This window comes from Manis javanica, chromosome 2 (genome assembly GCF_040802235.1).
Source record: "Manis javanica isolate MJ-LG chromosome 2, MJ_LKY, whole genome shotgun sequence".
Lineage (NCBI taxonomy): Eukaryota > Metazoa > Chordata > Mammalia > Pholidota > Manidae > Manis > Manis javanica.
Window position 1 is genome coordinate 46,697,218 of NC_133157.1, and position 26,752 is coordinate 46,723,969.

Sequence of the window (26,752 nt, forward strand, 5' to 3'; positions counted from 1 at the left end):
GTATATGAGGTGATGTTAACTAAACTTATTGTGATTAATTTGCAATCTATACATATACCATGTGATTATGTGTACATCTTGATGTTGTATGTCAATTATCTCTCAATAAAACAGGAAAAAAAACGAATGATGTTCAGGCAAAAGATATCTTGGGAGAACAGATAGGCTGCCATCATATATTAGAATCGTGTTGTATAGAAGAGGTTAGATGGCTCCCTAGTTTTTCCAGACCACCAGAGAAGAAGTGAGTCAAAGTTACAAAGATTAACTTCACTTCAAAACTTAAAAAAAAGAGATTTTCTAAGAACTCCCTCTATCCACCAGTGGAATGGATTATGTTGGGAGGAGCAATCAACAAGCTCCAGAGGCTGCAAGATACACAGACAGAGAAAGCAGGACCAGTACAGAAATGTGTACACAATTTCAAGATAGCCGTGAACTTCAGATTAAGATGCTCCACACTGATGACTTCTAAAAAAGAAAGAAAAAGAAAACTGAGGTGGAGCCATGCAATGTTTTAATAAGCCCTCTAGGTGATACTGATGCATATGTCATAAACAGCAATAGAGAAAACAGTTTGCAGGAGGTGATGGGAGAGGATGTCCTTGGAAGTTCTCTGCTGATGCTTCAATTTTGTCAGTGAAGATGGAACCATTGTCACCTGCTGAAAGTGAAGATGGAAGAGGAGTTGCAGAGCTGGTGGGTTTTTACATAGGGAAGATACCAGATTTTCATTTACCCAAGTTATTTGTTGAACTTGTGCTAAGTACAAGGAGCAGAAGATCCCATACTGGTGAGTGGAAAACACATGATTCCTGCTTTTACGAAGGCTTATGGAGTAACAAGGGAGAGGTAAGTCCGTGACCAAATGGCAGCCCTTTAGATACTTGACATTCTCACTCAAGGTCTCCTCCTGTATGGGTAGACATACTCAATTTCCTTAACCATTACTTAGGTGAACACGGTCTTCCCAGTCCTTGCACTCTTCCATTGCTGCTTTTTAGATGGTCGGTGTTCCCCTGAAAAAGTGTTCCTAGAACTGGATACACCACCCAGACATGACCTAACAATTCAATGTCAAGTTAAGAAAGAGATTATTATATCTCACTTTACATGAACTACTACAAAGTCAGGTCTCCTCTAGTCTCCACCCTTAAAATGTATAAGTTAAGAGTAGATGCTTATGTTAACAAGTTCAAACAGTATAAAAGGGTATGAAGTAAAAAGGGTATGAAAAAAAAAAAAAATCTCTTCCTACCTTACAGGTTATCACTAAGTTTCTTACCAGAAACTTTCTATGAAATATGAACCTAAGGCATAAACACACCCACACAAACCACTTTACATTTTTCTGGTTTCCACTTTTTATCACAAGTATCATTCCATACTGGTGGATAAAGATACGCATTATGTGAATTCATGCACCTCATTTAGACATCCCCAAACCACTGAGAATTTCAGCCATTCCTAAGCTTTTGCCTATTATAAACATTTCCAGGATGCACCAAGGCTAATCTGCAAAATGTTCTCAGGTCTCAAATAAGACCCTGCTATTCCAGCCTTCTCTAGTCTTTTTTGGTTAACGCTCTGCATATGACTATTCTGGTTGTCTCGTCTACAAAATCATGAAAAACAATGCGTAACAAAAATAAGCAGCTCATGATGCTAGTAAGGATTTCTGAGTAGATGTAAATGCAGTAATCAGTAACTCAGCCCTCTCCCAAGGGGCGGTCACTAAACTAGAACTTTTCCATTATTCCCATAAACCAGTGAGGAAATTCTGAAACGCTCAAAACTGACTATGGTGTTCACTTACTATTTAGCTTAAAAATACTTAAGTATAGTAGACATGAGAGCCTTTTAGGAATAAATTGTCAGCAGAGCACTCAAGAATAAGGTATGAGAATTATATTGTCATTGTATAAGGAATGAATGATGGGTAACAAAGAATACAGGAGTATAGTCCATTTTTGAAGTCTGAAAGTGAGGTTGCTAGGAAAAGCTGGTGGAATAGGAAAAATACCTCAACAAGTTGGGGAGAACTGTATTTTCTGAAGGCAGCAAGAATGCCCATGATTTGCCTTGACATCCTCAGACATCTACACAGAATGAATCAAAGCAAGGTGTAGTATGTAGCACAGGGTGATGTAAACAATCATGGATTTAGATCTGTTAGGTCCTCTGTGGATCTCCAATGTGCAACCGGAGTTGAAACTATTGCATCAGAGAATCTAAGAGGCACAATGACATGTAACCAAAACAGCTTAATATTAATGCTGCAAGGTAACTGGTTTACCTTACTGTTTAAAATTAGCTTAATCTCTGAGACACAAACATAGTAACTTTACAGTTTCTTTAGACAAGATACATCACTAAAGGACCCAGTGATAGACCACTGTGAAAACATAGTAATTCTGAAAAAGATCTGATAGAAAACAAAACATTCCTATAAAATGAATAACAGAGTATGAAGCTTCCATTTTCTTTATTAAAACACAAAAATCACCAACTCATGTAAAATAACTCAACTCATATGAAAGGTGTAGAAATAAAGTATTAATTTAAAAAATATCTGAGACTATGTGTGTATATATTCTCAATAATTTGATTATCTCAGTATTAAACACCTAGCTTTCTTAAGTTGTTGCAAACCCAAGTATCATTCTGACTGTACAGTCGTTAATGATCCTCATGAAACAGAACTTTTTGATTCATTAGATTCATTACTAGAAATAGTGTGTTTTCAAGAACTGGATTAAGTCCTTTAATAATTTTTAAAACAGCCTGTTGATATGCATTGTAGAAAAATGTGAAGATACAGAGAAACAAAGAAAATTAAAAGTATCCAGATTCCCCCCAATACAACAAAAGAATATTTATCTTTCTAGTCTTTTCACATACATGTAGATTTTTAAAGCAAAATTATTGTAAAATGCTTATATATCTTTTTTCATTTATTATAGAGCAACCATTTCTTAAGGACATTAAAAATTATGTGAAAACATGATCCTTAGTTGGTTGCCTTGCAATCTAATTAGAGCTAAACCATAATTTACCTCCAATTGTTGGACACTCAGATTGTTCTGAATATATGCTACTTTAACACTGTATTATACATCCTTCTTTATGCATACTCTTTTTTCTCTGACAATGTTTTAAAGATAAATTCCTAGGAGCAGAACTGGCACAAAGGGTGTTTAGTATGTTTAAGCCTTTGATACATTTTACCAAACTGCCCTTCAAAATGATTGTACCAATTTAGTCACACCAATAGTCTAAGAGTCCATTTCTTCTTCATATTCTTTGGCAACACAGGAAACTGGATGGCACCTTTTATTGTTACAAATTTAATGGGTGAAGGGTAGATGGTGTCTTATCTTTTTTATAAAGTTTGAGAATTTTTCTACATGTTACTGGTCATTTGCTTTCCTTCTGTTTTGAAGCAGACCATGTCGTTTAAAAGGCATCTCTGTTTTATGCAATGTCTTGTCTTACCATGTTCTTCCACAGGGGGCAAGGGCATGAAAGCTCCATGTCTTTTCCATGTTTTTGCAAGCTATAGGAATTCCCAAAATGACTGAAATCAGAATGTCTTTTCTTCTATTTTAATGTCTTGGTAATAAAACAGAAAACTGGGCCATATTCTGAAAGGAAGAAAACAGGCAGAAATTACAATTAACCAAGAACTTACTGCGGGTGGGGGTTTTCATGCTTGTGTGAGCACAATAATCACCTAGCATGCTTGTTAAGAATACAGTATATATTAGAGGTAGCGTGCATTTTATAGAATGAGAACCCATGGCATATACACTTTTTAATAAACTCTATAGAAAATTCTCATGTTCACCCAGTTCACCCAGACATGTTCATCCCTGTGACCACTAACCAGAAGTGGGACTTCCAGGGTAGCTCCTAACTCTTAGTTTCCCTGCCTCCTTTCCTGTAAGGTGAGGTTCAGAATGCTTATCTCAGAGGATTGTTCTGATTCTCATGTATCTCATTCTACTAAGACACATTTCACTCACCAACCCCCAGCCTGCATTACTGTTTATGCAACCTCCATCATTCACCTTACCCCACTGAAAAAGATCACTGAACTTTCTGATACGTTAGTACTGCCAAACAGAAGAGCATCTTCATCACACCAACTCCTGTGTTTGTAAGCCACACCATAACATAGAGGAGGCACGCACTAAGTGTTTCTGAAATGAATTAGTCAATGATACACACATTTCAGTGCTCAGAGGACTGCAAATACTATCCCAGAAAAAGGGATTATTAGCAGTGTTCCTTCATGCTTTAGGCAGCAGGCCACAAGCCTCAGTTTCGTCTGGAGCAGCAATTCTGCATTTCCTCTCTTTAGGTCATATACTTTGAGAATCTGATTAAAGTTACACATTTCAATCCTGTTTTAAAATGCACACATAGACACACACAATCTTACACATACTTTTCAAAGCTTCACAGGGGAAAAATTTATACCATCCAACCATTTTACTTAAAAATTAAGCTGAAATAATGTTATTGCTTGAAAAATTATCTTCAAAGTTCAAGAGATTGTGATTAAAATGGGGTCATTTGGAAAACCTACAAGAAAAAAACCACCCCATCACATCTTGCAGGTAACATTGACCTCAGCAACAGCAAATTCTGAGTCATATTTCCCACAAATCAACAGAGTGCCCGTTTAGACAAAGCTGAAGTCCTGCTGCATTACACGCAGCTGATGTGACCGTTGCTAGATTAAACTGTCACTCCCCAATTCTTGGAATCTATTTTGTTTCCCTTTTATTCATAATTAAAAGGGTTGCCTATATTTCAATTATAATGAAACATTTCACGGGGGAAATGGGCTGTCACTTACTCATTAAAGAAAATTTATCTCCTAGGTACACGGGTTGAAATCAACAGATGTTTCCGGCTCCTTAGGGACCTAAAGTCTAGCAGGCAGACTGTTACAAACTCCAGTATTCCTGACTTGGCCCGTCCTAAAGGCTGACTGACACCTCAGTACAGCATGTACCAGAGGCGGCTTGGACTGGCTTGCACAACCCGACTGTGTATCACTCCCTGGGTTACCAGTGACTTCTTGTTGGCAACTTGAAATCGGCTGTGCTGAAGCACTAATACCATGTAAATTGGCAAACACTATAAATCAAGGTTCCTCCATGCTCAGCGGCTGACCATCCTTCACTACCCTATGGTGTCCTCATCAAAAATCTGGCTCTAATTCCAGGGCTCCCTTGTGGTAGTTCATGTAGGGAGGGCTTTTATCAACTTTCCTTCCCTCCTTTCTTGTTACATTGAAGTTGATACACAACATTACATTGGTTTCAAGTACACAACACAGCGGTTCAACAGTTGCCCACATTTATTAAATCCTTACCCCCACTAGTGAAGTTACTGTCAGCATAGTTACAGAACCGCTGGCCATGTTCTCCATGCTGCACTTCCATCCCTGTGACCAACTTATATTGACTGAGATTTCTGTGCTCCTTTATTGCCTTCCCCAGCCCCCCACCAGGCCCCACCATCACCCCAGTCCCTCCTCTGTCTGTGAGCCTAGTGCCGCTTAGCTCATTTTGTTTTGTTTTTAGGTTTCACAAGTAAGTGAAATCATATGGTATTTGTCTTTCTCCTCCCGACTTCTTTCACTTAGCTTAATATCCTCTAGGTCCATCCATGTTGTCACAAATGGCAGGATTCCTTTCTTTTTTATGGCTTAATTCAATTTCTCATAATCCTCTCTCAATTACTTGTCCCAAGACCCACTAGTATAGGTGTGTTCTAGGAGGCCTTAGGGTGTGCTGGCTACTCTCTCTGGATACTAGGTGAATGTAGTATCTGATCGATTTGAGGCAACTCCTTATCCAATGTAGCTAATCAAGAATCAAAATGTCCAAGTAAAAATCATGCATCTCTGAGCTTAGCAGTCAGTTTAAATTATATTCTGGGAATTAATACTAGAGTCTAAAAGTTACCAATTTGCAACCCATTCCATGTTTATCATTAATTACCCTCAGTTTGATATAATATTAACCATAAAGAGCCATTTCCTGGCCCCATTTTAACATTGCTTTGTCAGCAAGGTAAGCCATGTGCGCAAACAAAATCTATCTTCTGCAGTAAGATTTAGGGCTATACTTCAAAGCAGGGCAGTGTCAAGAAACTAGCATACTAGATAATAAAATTCTCCTCACCTCTACTTCCAATGGTTGGAATGACTACTCGATTTCATAAATGGTTAATATGATAGCAAATGGCATGAAAACTGGTAGAAAACATCTAGGCTAGTGGAGGGGTGAAAGGCAAAGAAGAGGAGGCAGCAGCTAAGGGCCTTTGGAAGTATCTCCCTGCAGATGGCTGAGGATACTTACCTTCAGGCTGTGGAGGGTTTCTGACCATTCCATGGACCCTATCTGAGGTATGGTAGTGAGGAGTAAACTTTTGGCTTTATTGGCATTTTCTTTCAGGGTCTTTAAGACCCGGTCCACGGAAACCTAGAGAAGCAACAGCACAGGATGTTAGCAGCAATTTAAAATTCCACTGCTTTTGTAGATGCTTTCCTAAGTCTCTACCTGATCTGTGAAGTGAGTTGCCTTAAATCCCCTGAGGGAAAGCTGCACCTTTATCAAGATGGTTGTGGTTCCAGGCAGAAGTCCTAGAGAAACCCAATGACATCTCTGAAAAGCACCACTGGTTTTCAAAATAGTGCCTGAGAAACTACTATCTCAGATGTACAATGTATTAGGTCTAGAAGGATGCGGCTCTTCTCCCCATGTCCATAGTAGAATGGAGTCTAGTTGTAAAACTGTAGCTATACCCAATAACTAATCGGAACATAAGTATATTTCTCTTTAGAGAAGTCTTCCAGCTAATAAATAGGATGGAATCCAAGTATCACCATTTTTACAGCTCCTAATGAGTTAATGGATGGGCTGCTAACATCACATAACAAAGAAGCCTAAACCAAATAATCCACTTTAATAAACTTCCTGATGAGAATACAAGGCACTACTCATGACATCTGAATCTGACCAAATATCTAGATCCAGCTGCCAATTTACAGAAAATACAGAGGACAGAGAAATCTGTTAAAATACCCTAGGGAGATAATTCTAGTAATCCCAGACTATGGGAAACTCTATAGGAAAAATGACCTGGTTTCTTTCTAGAACACTTGGAAGAAAAAAAAATCATTTATGATATTTGAGATAACTAGAACTTTGCTTAATATATTAAGGAATTACTTTTGGAATGTGATAATGATAATGTGGTTATATGTCTCCTGATATGTTCATGGATAAAACTATGAATCCAAGTACAGATTTAATATGATTGGCTATATAAGTTGATATATTTATGGTTAAAGCTGAATGTTGGATTCATCGAAGCTCATACTATTATCTACTTTTGCATATTACTGAAATTGTTTCACAAACAAGTTGAAAAAAGTTGTGAATGTAAAACAGATGGTCAGAGGTAGAGTACTTGTCATGCTTCACTATTAAGAAGGAAACCAAGATTTAGGGACACAATTACATCTTTTTTTCTTTTTCCTGGAGTATAAAGTTCAGGCTCCTCCCACAAATATCAAGATGTGCTTAGAAAAAAATGACAAGCACCAGGGCAGAGGGAGGTCCCATTACTGTGGGGGCACAGAGCAGCTACTGGCTGGTGCCTGCCAGACACAGGCACAGGCATGGTTTCAGAGAATCTCTGAATGCAGGGTCCTGAAGCATATAAGAGATTTACCTTAAATTTACAAGTATACCTGGGAGATATCTGGTTGCAGACCACTTCAATAAAGTGAGTATCACAATAAAGTGAGTCAAATGAATTCTTTGGCTGCCTGGTACATACAAAAGTTACGTTTCCACTATACTGTAGTCTATTAACTGTGTAATAGCATTATGTCTAAAAAAGCAATGTACACACCTTAATTAAAAAATACTTCATTGCTAAGAAATGCTAATCATCATCCAAGCTTTCAGATAATCATCATCTTTTTGCTGGTGGAGGGCCCTGCCTCCATGTTGATGGCCGCTGACTGATCCAGGTGGTGGTTACTGAAGGGTGGGGAGGCTGTCTCAATTGCTTTTAAGAAAGCAATGAAGTTAGCCACACTGACTCGAGTCTTCCTTTCACGAATGATTTCTTTGTAGCAAGCAAAGCTGTTTTGATAGCTTCTTATGCACAGAACTTCTGCCAAAACTGGAGTCAATCATCTTACACCCTGCTGCTGCTTTATCAACTAGGTTTGCATAATTTCTAAATCCTTTTGTTGCCATTTCAACAACCGTCACGGCACCTTCACCAGGAGTAATTTCATCCCAAGAAACTACTTTCTTTGCTCACCCATAAGAAGTAACTCCTCATCTGTTAAAAATTTTATCTTGATATTAAATTTACAAGCAATTCAGTTACATCTTCAGGCTTCACTTCTGGTTTCTCTTGTCACGTCCACCACATCAGCAGTTACTTCATCCACTCAAGTCATGAACCCCTCAAAGTCACCCATGAGGTTTGAATCAGCTTCTTCCTAACTCCTGTTCATGATGATATGCTGACCTCTGCCATGAACCACAAATATTCTTAATGGCATTTAGAATGGTAACTCCTTTCCAGAGGTTTTCAATTGACTTTGCTCAGATCTATCAGAGGAATCACTGTATGGCAGCAATAACCATATGAAAAGCATTTTTTAAATGGTAAGACTTAAAAGTTGAAACTGTGCCTTTATATATTGCAGAATAGATACTGTGTTAGTAGGCATGAAAACAAACATTAACCTCATTGAGCAACTCTGTTAGAGCCCTTGGGTAACCAGGTATATTGCCAATGATCAGTAATATTTTGAAAGCATACTTTTTTTCTGAGCAGAAGGACTCAACAGTGGGCTTAAAATATTTGTTGAGCTATGTTATAAACAGATGTGCTGTCATCCAGGCTTTGCTGTCCCACTTATAGAGCACAGGCAGAGTAGATTTTGCATAATTATAATTCTTAAGGATCCTAAGATTTTTGTAATGGTAAATGAACACTTGCTTTAACTTAAAGTCACCAGCTATAATAGCCCCTAACAAAGAGCATCAGTATACCCTTTGATGCCTTGAAGCCAGACACTTAATTCTCTTCTCTAGCTAGAAAGCCCTAGATTACATCTTCTTCCAATAGAAGGCTCTTTTTGTCTTCATTGAAAAATCTGTTTACTGTAGCCACCTTCACTAATCAGCCTAGCTGGTCTTCTGATAATTTCCTGTAGCTTCTACATCAGCACTTGCCGCTTCACCTTGTATTATGTTATGGCAACAGCTTCTGTCCTTAAGCCTCATGAACCAGCCTCTGCTAGCTTCAAACTTTTCTTTTGCAGCTTCTTTACTTCTCTCAGACTTCACAGAATTGAAGAGTGGTAGGGCCTTGCTCTGGATTAGGCTCTGGCCTAAGGGAATGTTGTGGCTGGTTAGACCACTAAAGCTTTTTCCCTATCTCTATTTAGGCTTTTTTGTTTTCTTATCATTTACACTGGAATAGCACCTTTAATTTCCTTAAGAACTTTTCCTTTGCCTTCACAATGTAGCTAACCATTTCGTGCAAGATGCCTAGCTTTCCATAGGCCTTCCTCACTAAGCTTCTAACTTTTGATTTCAAGTGACAGATGTGTGACTCCTCCTGTCACTTGAACACTTAGGAGGCCATGCGGAATGCTTACCAGGCCTACCTGCAACATCATTGTGTGTTAGGGAATAGGGAGGCCTGAGAGGGAAAGAGACGGAGAGTGAACAGCTGGTTGGTGGAACAGTCAGAACACACACATTTATCCATGAAGTTTACTGTTTTGTATGGGTGTGGTTTGTGATGCCCCAGAACAATTATAACAGTAACACCACTCATCACAGATCACTGTTAACAAATACAGTAATAAGGAGGAAGTTGGAAATACTGGAAGAATTACCAAAATGTGACACAAAAATACAAAGTGAACAAATGCTGTTGGAAAAATGGCACTGACAAATTTCAGTTTGTAAAAAACATAGTATGTGTGGAGTGCAATAAGGCAAAGTGCACTAAAACAAGGTGTGCTTCTCCTCTTTCCCTTACACTCTTCCTGGGAATCATATTTCTATACAGACTCTCACCTTTATTTTCTCTACTTTGTTCCTGCTGTCGAGCTTCACCCAAAATGCCCTTCCTACTGACCACCTCACAGTAAACTCTAAACCTCTGTGCAACATCCAGCTCAAACCTCAAGTTTTCTTCTCAAACTTTGTGGCCGCACCCCCAACTCCATCGTAACTACCATCTGCTGACCAGCCTCTTAGGAGCCAACACTGTATTAGTTGCTTCACATATATAATGTGGCTTAATTCACCCAGTAATCCTGCAAGGTCAGATCTGTAACTGAGCAACCCCCCATCCTGCACCCCTGGATCCATCCTACGGGAGAAGAAACAGGTTAAATAACTTGCCCAGTGTTGTAAGTAGAGGGAACAAGAGGAATCTGAAAGTGAATTTAGGCAATTCTAAAATGTTCCTGGCATGCCAGGCTGCACATCTGGTTTACAGCACAAAGACACACGTGGCTGGATGAGATGATGCCATCCTTGCTATGCTTTCCCTGTGGCATTGAATATCACTTCCTTCATGCCTTTCCACTTACACAGAGCTGTTTCCCTGCCGTTAACTGAAGTAATTCCGACTGACTGCTTTCCAAACCTCATGTAGCCTCCTAAAGGAAAGCACCCTTTGCTCTGCAGAAGAGAGACCAATGTTCCTGGACTGAGCAGAAAGCCACAGGCAGGTAGTCTTCTGCTCTCCAAGAGGGGCAGAGGCTGGAGTCTCCAATTATCTGGAAACAGCTGAACGCCATGAGGCCTAAGCTGCTCCTCAGGTGACCTAAGCTGCCAAGTCAGAGCTGATGCTGTGTCAGGATTTGCAACCACTTAGAAAGAGCAGCCTAGTAGTTTGCAACAGTTTACTACATAGAGCCAGGAATAAGGCATCTACACAAAACAAAGAACCTGTGTTCATCTATGACCCAAACTCCACATACGTGGATGGACAGACAGCAAGAATATCCTGTTCTCCAGGAAGCTGGATGGTGGAATAAGCAGCTCTGGGATCGTGCAAAGGGTCCCCTGGAGAAGATGTCACCTCCCCTAAACATACTCCAAACAGCCACCCCTGTACTTCTTCCTTGCTTCAAAATTCCTTGACTGTAGTTTTGTCCCTTTCTCTATTTAAAATGAGATAAACAACAAGATAAATGTTGGTTTCTTCAAGTAAAATGCAATGAGTGAAAAGAGAGGGCAGAGAATATTAAGAGATTTGAGAGACCTATTGTTGCTATGCAATGTGTGGATTATGAGGGACACTGATTTGAAGAGTTAAAAATTATGAGACAAGAAGGAAAATGTGCACAGTCTAGATATTTGATTGTATTAAAGAATGAATATTGATATATTTTTTGGTACAATATTACGGTTGTTTTCTATAATTATTATTATTGTTATTTTAAAAGAAGGCTTTTGGAAGAATATTTACTTAAAAATAAGGAAGACAGGGGAGAGAGAAATGGGCAGGTGTATATATATGGCACAGGATTGGCCATGGCTGATAATTGTGGAAAACTGGTGGTGGGTAACTGAGGGTTTATTATACTAGATTCTCTACTCTTGCAGATATTCAAAGGTTTTCCACAATGAAAACTGTTCCAGAAGCCTGACCTCAGTGGTCCAGTTTCCTCAAATACCGGCTGGACCCTGCTGGCATCCTGAATAAAACCACTATTGGCACCCCCATCAAATCCTCACATGGCCTACAGAGCCTGCATCCCTTTCTCTCCCTTCTCTCCCCCACTCCAGCATGCCTGCCTTTCCCATCACATGCATACCAGGCAGGCTTCACAGACTGAATATTTGGTAAGTCAATTGGACACATACCCTCGTATCTTGTATAGTATTTCTTTATAAGCCTGAGCTTTCTCGCACTGGTTTCTGACCTTTACCCCATCCTTCCCCAAAACCAGAATGCTGGCTCCTTACAAATCTGTCTGCTTGCTATGGTGTTCCTATACCAAGCACAGTATCCAGTCATGGCAGATTAAGCAGACAGGTATGAACCAGGAAGAGGTAAGCATTGGTAGATTTTTCCCTTTGAAAACAAGCAATAAACAGTAGCACAGTCTAAGCAGATTATACACAAAGGATACCTTTATCCTTAAAATTAAGGCCCAAGTCTCAGTATGACTCCCAACACACCTACATGCCTACAGTGTACTGTTCACACTGATCCTTGGTCAAAGGTGTCTTTTTCTTCCTTATTTAGATATTTGTTCTTATCTCCCAGTGGAAACCACAGAAAATATTTGGTAAAACCTGATGACAATGCTGACTTTACAACCTGGTAGAAAGCCACTTTCTAGAACTAATGCAAAAGAAACAATGAGTTAAGACCCTCTCTTAATGGCTCTCCTGGCAACCAGAAACCCAGGCCGTTCAGGAGAGAATTCCACCTACTGCTTCCTCATGCTCCTTCCAGCAATCATAATCTGTTGCCATGGCGATACTCCCATAGCAAATTCCAGCCTCCTTAGCAAGAACCACCTCTGGAACTGTGGTCATGTTGATAACATCCGCCCCCCAGGTGCGGAACATTAAGCTTTCTGCCCGGGAGCTAAAACGAGGTCCCTCGATTGTCAGCATTGTCCCTTTTGAGTGGCATCGGAGTCCTAGCTTCTTAGCAGTCTCTATGAGGACCTAGAAAAGAAAGAACCACAAATTCAAAACATACAAACATAAGTACAGCTTAATATTTTATTTTTCCCCTGGTGTTTAACAGGTTAACCACGTAAAGATTTTTACTTTGTTTATAAACGCCTTACTTGCAGGCCCTCAGAGAACCTGGGAGACCACAGAAGGGGGTTTCCTAGTCCCACCCCCTCAGACCCTTGCTCATACAGCTCACAGCTACAAGAGCAAGCAGTGAACTTTTCCATAGACCAGGTATTTGTTTACATGTTTCAATCTCATTTACTTCTTAACAGCTTTAAGAGACTAAGCTTGGTTGTGCATATGGATTTGATTCTGAGCTCTTAACGTCCAAGGCCAAGCTAAAGTGCTACTCCTTATTCACATCTCCTCAAAGAGAGGTGCCCACAGCTGTGGCCAGGCTCCTGAGCCATTCATTTTCACTGCACTTTTATACAAATCCTGAAGGCTTTTATAAAAGCTTTTTTTGGTTAGAAAGTGATTTCTTCATAATTTCTGCCTGTTGGCTCTTCAAGGACTTAGGACAAAAGGAGAATGGGACTCCTTTTTTTTCTGTTCAGGAATGAACTCCTGTGGCATCCCTTCAGTGGCAAGGCCACACACGGGTTTTAGAAACGTTATTTAAAAGTCTGATCACCTTTTCCAGTGTCTAAGTAATAATGCACATCTGATATTGAGGTTATTAATTTCATTTTTTTCTTAGTCTGTACTTCAACATACTTTTTTGATTAAAAATATTTTGTCTTTTAAACTTAGCTGTTAACCTACTTAAGCACTGCTAACAATTCACTTAACCTGTGTATATCTTAGTCTTCTCATCTGTAAAATGGGACTAAATACATGTAACTCAGAGATATTGTGAAGAATAAATGAGCTAAGGAATATACAGCACAGAATCGTGTCGGGCACATTGTAAACACGACAGAAATGCCAAACTGGCCTTCTAATGGTTACTAACACTGGCAGCTTGTACACGTTTGTCAGAACATTGGCAAAGGTTCCTGTGATACTAAGTGAGATGGAGTGACTCAAAGTCAACAGAAGGCTTCAATCCAGGCCAAAATCTTATTTGCACACGTCTGAACTACAATAGCAAATTAATCTATTTCCTTAAAAATAACTAATATTATGTTATGGCAACAGGAGAAAGAATTTGAATAAGAGCCTCGTCAACTCTAAGTTCAGAACAATGACAAGTCACAGACAGTGAATAGTTGATGCTATATCATGTTTGTTTATCCTATATATGCTGAAAATAAGATTACATTTAATTAAAACTCTCCCTAATGAGTAGAGTTCATAAATCCAAGAACTTAAATCACTTCTTCCTCCCCTGCACCCTACCCTTTAATTTTTTTTCAAAATTAAGATACGACCAGCACAGTTCTACTTTGATTTTATGTCAGAATCCTGAATAACTGAGATGCACGTCTCAGCCAAACTTCAGAGTTCTTCAGGGGAGGTGCGAAAGCAGCTCACAATGACCACGCACCACTGACCTACAGCATGTCACCCTGGGAGGTCGGCGCCATGATGGTGAGAAGGAGGTGGAGAGTTACGGACATGGACCACTCAGTGACAGACCCTGGGACTTCATCTGCCACCTGAACCAGCACTTTGTACCCCCACAAGAACAGACAATGTCATCGTAAGATAACAGAAATACAAACCACAGGTTGGGAGACCTCTGGGTCTGAGGCTAAGATGCTCTCATTTCATTACTCATTGACCTGAATAATGAAAATGGAGCTCCTGAGTCTACCATCATCCTCACAAACATCTTAACAATGTCAGGTCACCAGGCTAAACATATTCGAACACTTTCAAAGAGTTTGTTTCAGACTGCCTTCAAAAATGACTGGAAGGGATACTATTTTTGGAGCAGAAGTGACATGGTACAAAAGGATGCTGTTCTGCAACAAGCCATTTCTCCCACCCATGTCCAGAAACCCAGTTCACCTCACACAGGAAACCACTGTTCAAGTGTTCTGGTCAACTTTCCAGAAATAATCTATTAGTGTGTAAATATTTTCATACTTACCTTTTTATATATATACATATTTTAACACAACTGGCAGGACATATAAAACTGCTGTGCACCTTGCTTCCCACTTGACAATTCATCTAGACAATTCTTCCTCACCAGTTCATGAAAGATCATGTGAATGTTGAAAGTTATATGATGATTATAAAGGGTAGCACCATTTATTTTTTACATTTCTGGAGAGTATTCAAAAATCTCTTTAAGAATATATAAGAATAAAGTAATATTTTGAAGGCTTATTGTTCCCAGTTTCTAAAACTGCCTTCCCAGCAGTTTTTTAGTCATTAGGTAGGCTAGACTAGTAATAGCTGAATTAATTTGGTCTCATGGGAGGCCAAATTGTATTACTGGAAACTATCACCCAGCCACCACATTTACATGTGCTGCATCAATCATTAGCACACCCCCTTCCAAGCTCTACTTCTAGTAAATCTTCTGTGCACTTTCTCTCCCTAGTCTTGTTTCTTCCCAAGCTGTCCCCATTTTGAAGTAGACAAGAATTTCATACACATGTAATTTTCCCTGGAGAGCAAATCTATTATGTGGACAGACCCATGTTTCAGAGGTAAAGCTTGCAGCCTCCTGATATATTCTGTTGTTAACTACCCAGAAACATATACATTTAAATCCATAAATGCCAACTTAACCTTTTTTTTTTAAAAAAAAGTAAAAAATGTACTTTCGCAGAAGTCAAAGAGAATCAACACACAATGGTGGATTTAAAATGACTTCCCCCATTCCCTGGCTTTGGATTCCAGATTTATGTTTGAGACCAGAGTAAGGTTGTGTCCTTGCTGTTAATAAGGAAACTAGTTTTATATCATTATGCAGGGCTGAACATAAAAGCTAGAACAGATCTTCTACTTTCCATAGGCAAATATCACAATCTGAATGACTAATAATGCTTAGGTATTTATATTCTCTCAGTTAATTTATAAGTAGATTTTACCAGGCAGTTTGCCTCTGACAATACTTCTGATCTGCTGAGTTGCACTTGACTTTTGATCCCAGATAAGAAGAAAAGTACGTATGTGGACCAAGTGATATACTTTGGAATTGTGGGAGCCATGTTTATTCTCCAAAAGCTATAGCTACAGTTCCTCACCTAATGATCACTGGCCTCTGCAGGACTGCCCCTTTAGTTCTATGAATTTACTATAATCCTGGAGAGGAGACTGGATAGCAATGGCCAAAAGCAACGGCCATCAGCTCAAGAGCAAATGGTGCCCTTCCAACAATGCACAGATTATCACTAATTTCATTCACAAAAGCAGCAGTTACCAGTCACTGGAAAATTCATGACTGATAAGTACTGTTCAAAGCACTTTATAAGGAATAACTTTTATCCCTCACAAGTCCTGGGGGAATGATATGTGTTATCATTAGCTTCAGTTACGAATGAGTCAACTGAAGCCCAGGTATTAAGTAACTTGTCCACAACACACAACTATTAAGCTGTAGAGCAGAGTTTAAAATGCCATCCTATACTGAATTATTTAAAAGGTATTCAGTATCCTGACAACAAAACTTATTAAAAAAAAAAAGTAGGTAGGTTGCAACTTTGAGTGATTCAGCTTACAAATGATTAAGAGTAGTGGAGGCATTATGAGCAAAGGGAATGACTCTTCATAAAGCCCTGCATAAGAAGCAAACTTGCGAGGGCAAGAGGGGCCATGTGCTTAGCCAATTAATCTAACTCCAGGTGCCACCCCAAGCCCTTATGACTCACTCTGGGAACCCTTGCACAAGACTACGCACCTCTCTCGTTTTGGGGCAGAATGGTTCAGCCATGGGAATATGGCACACTCCTCTGGCACAGGAATGACTTCCATCATAGAAGGTCTGAGGCCTTACGGTGGTCCTACAAAATAAGGGGGAAAGGGTTTTTGTTTTTAAAGCCATCTCTCCATCCTCTAGGGAACTGGTGAGTCACCTCTATCTAGGGCAGCATTTTGTTCCAACACTTCAGAATCAATAGCTCAGGATATGCTGAATGCAGCTTTTAGAAAAGCAACTTCAGGATGATATTCAGCTTTTCTGGCTCTGGGCTAGTGGCAACATGCTTTCCCAAGGGGAACTAAAGTGTCTGTGGTCTGGAGACTATGGCAGGATAACCACACTGGACTGTGGGTACAACTCAACCGTGGGCTCAGGAGGCCAGGTACAACACTTAAGAAATCAATAGGCAAGTTTTTAATTATCATAGATGGAAAAGATCACATAGTGAACCCTGTATATAGTCACCTATATTTCCAATATTTTGCCAAACTTGCTTCATCTGTTAGCTTCCCATGGTTGCAAATCCCAAATATTGTCATTTCACCCCTACTTTAGATGGACCAAATATGTGGATTATTTTCTACAGCAATGTCCTTATTGCACTTGATAAAAAATTACATTAATTCCTCATTATCACCTAATACACAGACCATATACAAATCTCTCTGATGTACTCAAAACTGTCCTTTTCTAAAAACAGATGCTTTGTTAGTTTCAGGTTCCAAGCAAGGACCTAACCCTTGCATTTGACTGGACAGTCTCTAAATTGAGAGAAATTCTTGCTCTCTCTCCCAAGCTTATTTTGTCATGCCTTTGACCACTTGGAGAAAGCAGCCATTTGTCCTGCTCCACATTTGGGAACCTCTTTGCTGCCTCGTTAGCTTCTTCCTCTACCCACTGTAATTAGTTCTAAAGTCTCTTAGTCAACTCTTTGTTAAAACATTTTTGAATCGACAAGAGAGAGGCTAAAAGTAACCCAGTGCCGTGTCACCCAGCAATTTCTCACTGGAAAATTTTCAGAATAAAGCACTTTCTATGTCCATTATATTGTTCTAAGATTCAACTCATGAGTAATACAGGAAAGAGAGTCGTCATCTTTCCTACAGAGCAGAGAGCAGGGAAGGGATAGGGCAAGGGGAAACCAGCAAGGGAAGGTAGATCACTTAATGTCTCCTTCCAGGGGTGGGAGGGTAGGGATATACTAGGTAAATATACTGGGTCAGTTTACACAGCTGGCATATCTACCTACCAAAACTAACCTGTTTCGTCTACTCCATCACATACCAAACAGTGACACCAGCTGACACCAGAGCCACCCTGCTCAGAGATGAGGTCTGTGCTCTGGAGGAATGACAACCCGTTCATGCTTCTCCCAAACCCATGTCCTGTGTGTCTTAGGAGAAAGGCCAAGTTAACCCCACCGCCATTCTGGATGGAGTTGAAGAGCAGGTCAAATGACTGTTTCAGTCTGTATAAATAGTCAAGTGACTGTCCCAGAGGTTTTCTCTATTTTGTAAAACTAACCAATAAAATGCTGCCATGTATTCCAGCTCTGGCTTGGTTTCAGCCTTCAGTGAGTCACCTATTCAAAACATCCTCGTTTATTATAATAGTGGGTAAGGATGAAAACAGTGCCACAAAACCTTCTGTAGCTACATCCTAAATGACCTCCACGCAGTAACACCCCCATCTTGTCCATCCCTGCCCTCTCTCGTCTCCTTCCACCCCATCACTGCCTAATCACTCCTTTTTGTTCTGAACTTTAACCTGAAGACATACATGTATTAGTTATGGTTTATGTTATGGTGCATACATGTGACACTGACTATAGTTTTAATTCCTTCTTTCAGATGAAACATTTAAAAATTTTTCTCTTTAAACAAAGCTCCTTAACTACTAGCTATATGGCTTATGGCAAATTACCGTGTTTTTTTGATTCTCCATTTTCCAATCTTAAAATGCAGTGTTCACCCAACCATCTATAAAGGTGTTACGAGGATTAAGCCAACCGAGATGTCCAGAAATTCCACAGCAGCTCAGAAGGGAAGTCTGGGCTAGAAACAGAACTCGGAGCCTGCCCAGGGAGAAGCTCTGGCTGAGGAAGCTATGAAGCTCTCACTCCAAACACCCAGCCTGGTAGGGACATGTGAAAGGTGCAGCCTCAAGAAAGAAACAAGGACTTTAATACTAGTATTTCTAATGGCTTCAGGTCTATTCTGTCACGATTCTGGAAAGTAAGGTGCAGGTGAGAAACACCCCTTCACACAGCCTGCCCACCTATTTGTGCTGTCCTGCACGACTAACCTACAGGTCGACACATTCAACCAAATGTTTAATGATCTAAACTTACATCACTATAAACAGTATAAAATGAGGAGGTATGCTTAATGCTGAATGAACTCAGATGAAGAGCAATGGGGTTTACAATCACAAGGGAGGTAAGCAAAGCACACCACCCAAGGGAAATTCTAGAATGAAAAAGTGTGTCATTTTAAGAGCTCCTTCCTCCCTCTAAGGGTTTGTATCAGAGAAGTGAGAGCTTGTACAACTCAGCTTGAAACCAGGAATAAACCTGACAGCCTCACCCCACAGAGCACAGACCATCACCCAACTGAGCCTGTACTGACAGGGGCCCTTCCTGTGTGTTCCCAATTTCTAGCCACAATAGCTCGTCTATAACCTCCACCTCCATGCTGAGTTTTCTCAGTGATATGGAGAAAATAAAGGAAATGTAAGTTGTGTGCCTGGTTGTGAATCTTGGTATTGAATTTTTGTATGATCTTAAGCAAATAACTTAATGCCCCTGAGTTCTTTCTTCATAATGCAAGCAATTAGCAATATCCACACCTACACCTTAGTTTCAATATGAAAACAGGGCCAAGAAAACCTCCAGCAGCTACATCCCAAAGACTGATACAAAATCTCCATTTTGCATGTCTACTATGTGAGTTTGGGGATAAACAGTAATTGTTGCAAAGCCCTACTAACTACTATTGCCTTGAGGATCACTGAAGTGATAGACCCAGCACAGGGCATGCAGTATTCACTCACATCCATTAGGGACAGACACAGGTACAGGAGAAGCAAGCATATGAAGTAGGTCAATGGAAGAACCTGCAGACGGTTTCCTGAGGGAAGAGGGTAGGTCTGCAATAAGCCCAGGAGAGCACCTTTTCCTGGTAAAGGGAGCCCTGAAAGCTTCCTTCCATCAAGAGATAGAACTGAAACCTGTTCCTGGGGCATAGGATAAAATTCACCTCAGATCATGTCAGACTGGTCAGACCTGCCAGGAAGCTGTGTTCCAGCTTGTGGCTGAAAGGAATAGAAGGATCACGCACCTCCCGGAAGTAACCTACACCCAGGACAAGAGGGTTCGGAGTGGTGGCTATGTCCTGTTGAGTTGTAAAAGTGGCATGTGGTGGCAGACAGAATAAAGCCTGCCCCAAGATATCTATGTTCTAATACTTGAACCTGTGAGTTAACATACATGATGAAGGGGAACTAACTGATCAGCTGGCCTTAAAATAGCAAGATCATCCTGGACTAAGCAGGTAGGTCTGGTATCATCAAGGAGTCCTTACAGGCAGAAGGAAGAGGCAGAAGAGTCCATGACAGAGCAATAAGAGGCAAGAAGACTCCACCCACCACTGTTGGCTATGGAGCTGGAAGGGCTCTGTGCCAAGGAGTGTGGGCTGGCAAAGGTCAAGGAAAGGAGTCTCCCCTGAGCCTCAGAAAGGAGTGCGGCTCTGCTGACACCTTGATTTTAGCCCATGAGACCATGCTGAACTCATAACCTACAGAAGTATACAATCTCTTCGAGTTGTCTGAGCTACTGTGTTTGTAATAATTTGTTACAGCAGCACCAGGGCACTCACACACACGCTTATGTGGTTTAAGGTACGGCTAAGCAGTTCTGGTTTCTGAAGTCATAAAGAATGGGTGCTGAAGGTCTATCCCCAACTGTTGGTTCAATCAGCAACTCCTCCCAGCTAGGCAGGAGGACTGCTAATTCCACCTCCCCATTAGCTTGGCAGACCCCCTGGAAACCTGGTGTGAGGACTGCCTGACCTAGCTGGCTTCAACTGCTCACTCACTAGTTATGTGTCCATGGGGAAGTCCCTCTGATTTGTCTGTACCTCCATTTTTATCAGTTTTCTCATATTGAAAATGGAGAAAATGGAGAATAGTATACTACCCTTCCATGGTTGATGGGAAGACTGAGAACACACAGAGCAAGTGCTCAGTACTAGTAATGACCACTTACTGAAAATCTGTTTCAGAACTTTTCACCTTCCAATCTCAGAGTAGGACACATAAATGGGCCTCAAGTGATGGGGACCCAAAAAACTGCTTGAGGTCATCAAACGTGATATGTGCCAAGAAAAGTCAGTGAACAAATAAAACACTGCCGATAGAAGAGTGAAGGAAATAAAATTAGATTGTGTGCTGGCAAGAGCAATAAGTTCAAGACAGCCAAGGAGAGAACCCAGCACCTTTCAGACACAGAGCGGGAGAATCCCAGAGAAAGACTGACGGGTAGGTTGTTTCTGGATCAAGACTCTTGAACTGGCTCAGAAACAGCCATTTGTTAATATGTCTCCTTTGAGAAAATGCTGAGTTCCAACAGTTGAAGGAAAACAACTATTTGTCTCTTAGCAGAAGCAAACATTAACTCCCAGGAGGTTTCAGAGCACAGCATATGTCCACAACACGACTCAGCATGCAGGAACATGAGTCAATTAATTCACTGGTAAAGCACGGCCAACGGCTACTCATAAGGAGCATGGTTTGGGGGAACTGATTGTACCTGTATCACTTAAAAGACAGTTTCCTTCTTTCTTTCAACAATGTGCATGGACAGAGACAATTTGGTTTCTAAGAAACAAAAAATCCTCCCAACTCCACTTTTCATTAAAGGCTGAGCTCCAAGGGAAAGTGGAGCTGCTCTAAGAAGCAAGCTACCTTGACACCCAGGAGTTCTGTTGGCCATTTTATCCAACTGGTAGGTTCATACAGATACAAAGATAAGAGGGTACGGCACACAAATGTTACATGAGCTATAGTTTATACAAGCAGGAAACTGAAAACAACCAAATTTTCCACTTAGTAGGCTGCTTAAAAAAATCAAATACCTAACAATGAAACAGCATTTAGCTGTCAGGAAAAATGCTGTGGGTGTCTGACTACAGGTACGGAAAAAGTCACGGGAAAGGATTAAAAGGGAAGATGGTAAGTTGTAAACTGGTATAGAATAAAATGACAAATTTTTCTTTTTTCTAGAATTCCTATACAGTCATACTCACACAGTTTTCCTTTGTGTTAAAAAAATTTATTAATGGCCACAGTATGGACTATTTCACCATGTGCTTGATATATCTTGGAGCCTGTTCTATGTCAGCAAATACAAATCTACTCGATTTGTTTTGTGTGCTGCATAGAAGGCCCGGACCAGTAGATTTAGCCATTATACAATGAATGGGTAATTAAAAATGTTACACCAGTACCTCTGCATGGGCTCCCTTGTGCATGTTTCTCCAAAAAAAACAAAACAAGAAAAGGAACTGTTTGCACCATGGCCACATACAATCTCAAGTTTAATAGATCAATCTTACCAAACTGCCTTTCAAATGGCTGTAGCAAGGTATGTTCAGAGCACTGGGAGGATCTTAAATGATATTGGTCCCCTCACCAGAAATGTATCAAAGAGTTTTGCTTTTTATCACATACCCTCAAATGCTATTTACATTTCATTACAAACATGTTTTACTCTTTAAACTCTTTAAAACACAGATATGCATGTTGGATAGCACTTGAAGGTTTAGCACACATTAGAATACCAAAGAAAAACACTGTGAGGCCAAGTCATCAGTTAGTTAGATCGAAAGGATATTTATGCCCTAGGCAGTCTGTAAAGTTTCAATATTAGTAGGATCGAGAATGAGTCTTCTGAACACATTTCTAGATGTCAGTATGTGTGGGGGTGTGCACACACACACAGTTCATGGACAGTGCCATCGTGAGCAAGCATGTTAGTGAAGAATCAACTCCTAGAGGATCCAAGACATTAAGTCAGGCACAAAGAGTTCTCATCCAGAGGAGGAAGGTGGGGGCACTTAGTTAGGTAAAGAAGAGACAGTTTAAGTACAGTGGGGAAAAACAGAGGAAATTTTGACATGAACAGCAATACATTAAGAAGTGAAATTAGTCTGTTTTATTAACCAGAAGGAATTGAAAGGTTATGAATTTGGACCAACATCATTAAGATCCTCCCAGTGCTCTGATCTAAGGGATGCCCCTAACTGCTTATAGTGTCACAGCAAAGGAGAAAAACCAACTGATGTTTACAGCCCACCAAGACAACTCTCTTCAACGAACAGGTCACATAGCTTTCCCTTATCTTCTATTTCTCCTGAGTCCTGCTAAGCAGAGCACTCAGAGCAGAAGTACAAGAACAAAAACCCCAGCTCTAACACAGGTGCTAAGTAACAAACTCTCTGGACCTGTTTTCCCCTCTATAAAAGGGGATAGTAAGTTATGTGTGGGATGCCTCCTAGTGTTGCAGTGACTAGCAACACCAGGAACACAGTATGGCCCGTGGAAGTATTACCAGTGTTACTGCTCAGCAGCTTTGCTTTCACCAGCCAGTATCACAGACACTGCTCCAAGCCGACACATACAGTATTTACAGCTTCATGACATTCCACAAGATGGCTGTTCAACCACTGCCTTAGGCTGCTCGCTCAGGAACCATACGCACACATCCTGGTACAAGTGTCTAGAGTGTTCGATGCTTTTATTCTTAGGACTGTAAACTGCAAAAGGGGAAGGCTCGTCGGAAAGGCATGTGTATTTTAAAATTTAATGATGAGTCAGGGTGCCATTTTAAATGGGTTCTAAACATCTCCAACAGCAACAGGTATGTAAATGCTAATTATACAGAGCCTAAGAGCATCTGACACCTGGGAACAGCTTAATATGAATTTTGCTTCAGAATTACCCAGAAATTACAACTTTGTGTTCAGAAGACCAGATGTGACCACAAATAATAAACATTAATATTTCACTGAGAAGATGAGCAGGGATAAGTACAAAAGCAATGCAAGAAACCACCACCAAGGTGACAAGATATTTTAAATACATGTCAAAGATCATCAGCATTAATGAGAAGAGGAACCAGGAAAAAATTACATCAAATTGTAAGAGCTGAGGTCTTCTACATGAAGAGATTAGGACATCCCTCCTTCCTGGACCGTGCCATGGATTTAAAAGTCTGGTATGAGCTGGTTCTAACCACTGCTCAGTCACAGCCCCGAGGACCAGATGCTGGGGCTGGCCCTCCCTGAGGGTAGAGGGATGCTTGGTTTCCAAAACTTCTGACTGTATCTTTGTTCCCACTGTATTTTCAGGGAGTGGTATAGAAAGTGGCTTTACGGGGCGTCAAGCTGGAGAGAAGGAATGTTAAGAACAGACCCTGATGAGAGCAGAGGGGAGAGGAAAGGGAGGATCCAAGGCATGCATAGGCATAACTTGGAGAGAGACTGGAGTTAAGGGTGTCAGATCCCAGCAATGATCACCAGGTAGACGGCAGTGCCACGGCATTACTAACTCAGCGACTTACCAAGCACAGGAGGAGGAGCTGGGAGACTGGAGTGGGTAGCTGACCAAAAGACAACCAACAGACAATCCTGAATTACCAACTATGAGGCGCCTCTGGGACTTTGTCGTATATCTACAAAGTGTGGATCTCAAAGAGGAGGGCAGGACTGGAACTGCACGTGAGATGTAGTTGAGGTCATAGGCTCAAATCCAAACCCCACAGATCCCACTTACTACTAGCAAATGACCAATACTTCTGAGCTTCAGTTTCCTCAACGATAACCTGAGGAAACCTCAGGTTTTATAATCCTCGCCCTCGGTAAATAGGATTGACTGTGGCACTTAGCAAAAACGCAAACATTGGGAGCTTATCAGCATTTTTATTAACCAGCTATAAGGTGAGGCGGTAATAACAGAACTAGGTTGCAGAGCAGAACACAAGAATTAACCCCCTCCAGGGAGCAGCTGCCCCCACTTCCAGGACAGCTGTAGGAGGAAGATGACAGAGTAGGACAGGAATCCAAGTAGGTGGTGAAAGGGAGGGTGAAGGAAGATGGCAAGTTCACGCCTAACAGCTTCTGTTTTTTTGTAAAGACGTAACATTCTCGATTAAGAGAGGAGTTGAGCAGGCAGCTGAGAGAAGAGCAAGGGTTTAAAATAGCTGCTGGCGGGGATGGAAGAGCCAATAGGCAAAGGCTTCCCGTCTAATTCTTCACCATAAACCTCCCTGTCCATGAAGATGATGATGTAACTGACATCGGCGCACACCTCAACCTCAGGGCCAGTCCTTTTCCGGGGTGAGAAAGAACTTTACAGCATGACATTGCTGGGGAAGCCCAAGGCAGGGCTGTTTCTCTGGGAGGGGGAAAAAACTGACATAATCCCTCACCACTGTGTTTAGCACGGGACTTTCCTGATGAGTAAGCAAGCAGGCAGCACCGGCCAGAGGCACCCGAACCCTCCCACTTCTAGCAAGAAAATACTTCTCTCAAGAGGGAGGACTTCAGAACTCCTAGGAATCCAACCCACACCCACATTTAGCAGAGGGACCTAAGGGACAAACGAATTTGAGGACAGAGACAGGAAACGATTTTGGATGTCCTCACTTCCAAGCTGGCTTTCTCCCACTGCATTCTTCAAGCAGAACCCCTCCCTGGGCCTCAGGCACAACAGGCCAACATATAAACAGTGCTTTGCAGAAAACACTTGGCTCTAAGAACTACATCCTCTTTTTTTTTAATCTTAATTTTTTGGTTGTATTTTTCTCGCTGTATAAAACAGTCCTTATCGTGAAAAACATTCTTGATAAAGGCCATTAGGCCAGTGTTTAAAAGAATCTCATCTTCCTTCTTACTGTATCTTTTTGCTAGTCTTACCTTCAGATTTCTGTTGGTGACAGAAGTGACTTAAGAACTCCTAGTCTGCATCTTATTTTAAACCTGATATAATGGGGGCATCTTGCCAAACAGTTTACAGATCTGGCTATTCCTTTTAATACATACATAATAAAATGTGGTGAACTGAATTCCTTTCAACGATAATAACCAGGATCGATGGTGATGAGAAAGGTCATGTGTGGAATTCCTGGCCCATGTGCACCCTGCATGGCATGAACTGTCATGAGTCTGGAGTGTAAGAGAGGCCACATACTCAGTCCTCCCACACAGACAAAAGAATCTGTAGAAGTATCTAATGAATGAGTTTGACAATGGAGCATGTAACAGGAAAACAGGAAGAGACAACAAAATGCCTCAAATGCCTCACGTGTTGAAAAAAGCTAGAGTAACAGTCCTGCCCTGCTCTAATGGCAAAATACTTATTAGAAAAATCACTTCTACACTCCACTTTCTAACAGTCCTGCCCTGCTCTAATGGCAAAATACTTATTAGAAAAATCACTTCTACACTCCACTTTCTAATACATCATTAAATCCAGGATTTAAAAGAGGGGTGGTCAAGGGATGTAAGGGATGGTCAGGCCTTCCAGCTACCAGGCTGAAAAGCAGAAACAAAACAAAAGCCAAGCAAATGCACAGCTGCACTTCTAAGTCTCGTCTCAGAATTTGGTTAGGTTTACATGGGGGCCCTCACCATGCCACAAGCAAGGAGGTGTGTCCTCAGAGCCCTTCGTAAAAACAAGTTACCCTTGGGAGGGGAGGTAACAGAACCAGCCAGTAAGAAAGGGGACCAGTGGCTCTTCCCACTGCACCCTGCACAGTGGCAAATAAATAGGACAGAACCAGGTGTGAAACCCAAGAGAGAAACAACCCACAAAGGCTTACTAGGAACCCAAGGAGCTGAGCTTTCAGAGACTGTCTCTGTTTCACGTGGCAAAGCCAGATTCTGGGGAGGGGAATCAACTTTGCTTCCCTCGTGAGGTCTCTGTTCTCCCCGCTCAGTCCTGCTTTGGTCCCCGCAGGTAACAGCAGGAGAGCCAGGTGGACCCAGCACTGCAAGGGTTTGTGCCATGCAAGAACCTCCAAATTATGAATCTTACAGCATCTTCCTTAGGAGATCCTTTTAAAGTATAAATAGCTTCACAACTTTTTCTTGTAACAGATGAA

At 41.0% G+C, this 26,752-nt stretch overlaps 1 protein-coding gene across 4 annotated transcripts in view; it reads right to left on the reverse strand.

Annotated features, from left to right (window-relative positions):
• Positions 1-501: 501 nt before the first annotated feature.
• Positions 502-26,752, reverse strand: part of MTAP (methylthioadenosine phosphorylase) — a 46,208-nt gene continuing 19,957 nt past the window's right edge. For 2 of the 4 annotated variants that reach the window (XM_073228425.1, XM_073228422.1), the window contains 4 exons: positions 16,573-16,675; positions 12,519-12,758; positions 6,378-6,500; positions 2,469-3,644 (listed from right to left, as the gene is read on the reverse strand). In XM_073228425.1, coding sequence (XP_073084526.1) covers positions 3,606-3,644; positions 6,378-6,500; positions 12,519-12,758; positions 16,573-16,675 — 505 coding nt within the window. In that variant the 3' untranslated portion in view covers positions 2,469-3,605. Of the gene's footprint in view, positions 665-2,468; positions 3,645-6,377; positions 6,501-12,518; positions 12,759-16,572; positions 16,676-26,752 lie in introns of those variants that run through there. The other 2 variants (XR_012127688.1, XM_073228424.1) reach the window with 2 other exon arrangements.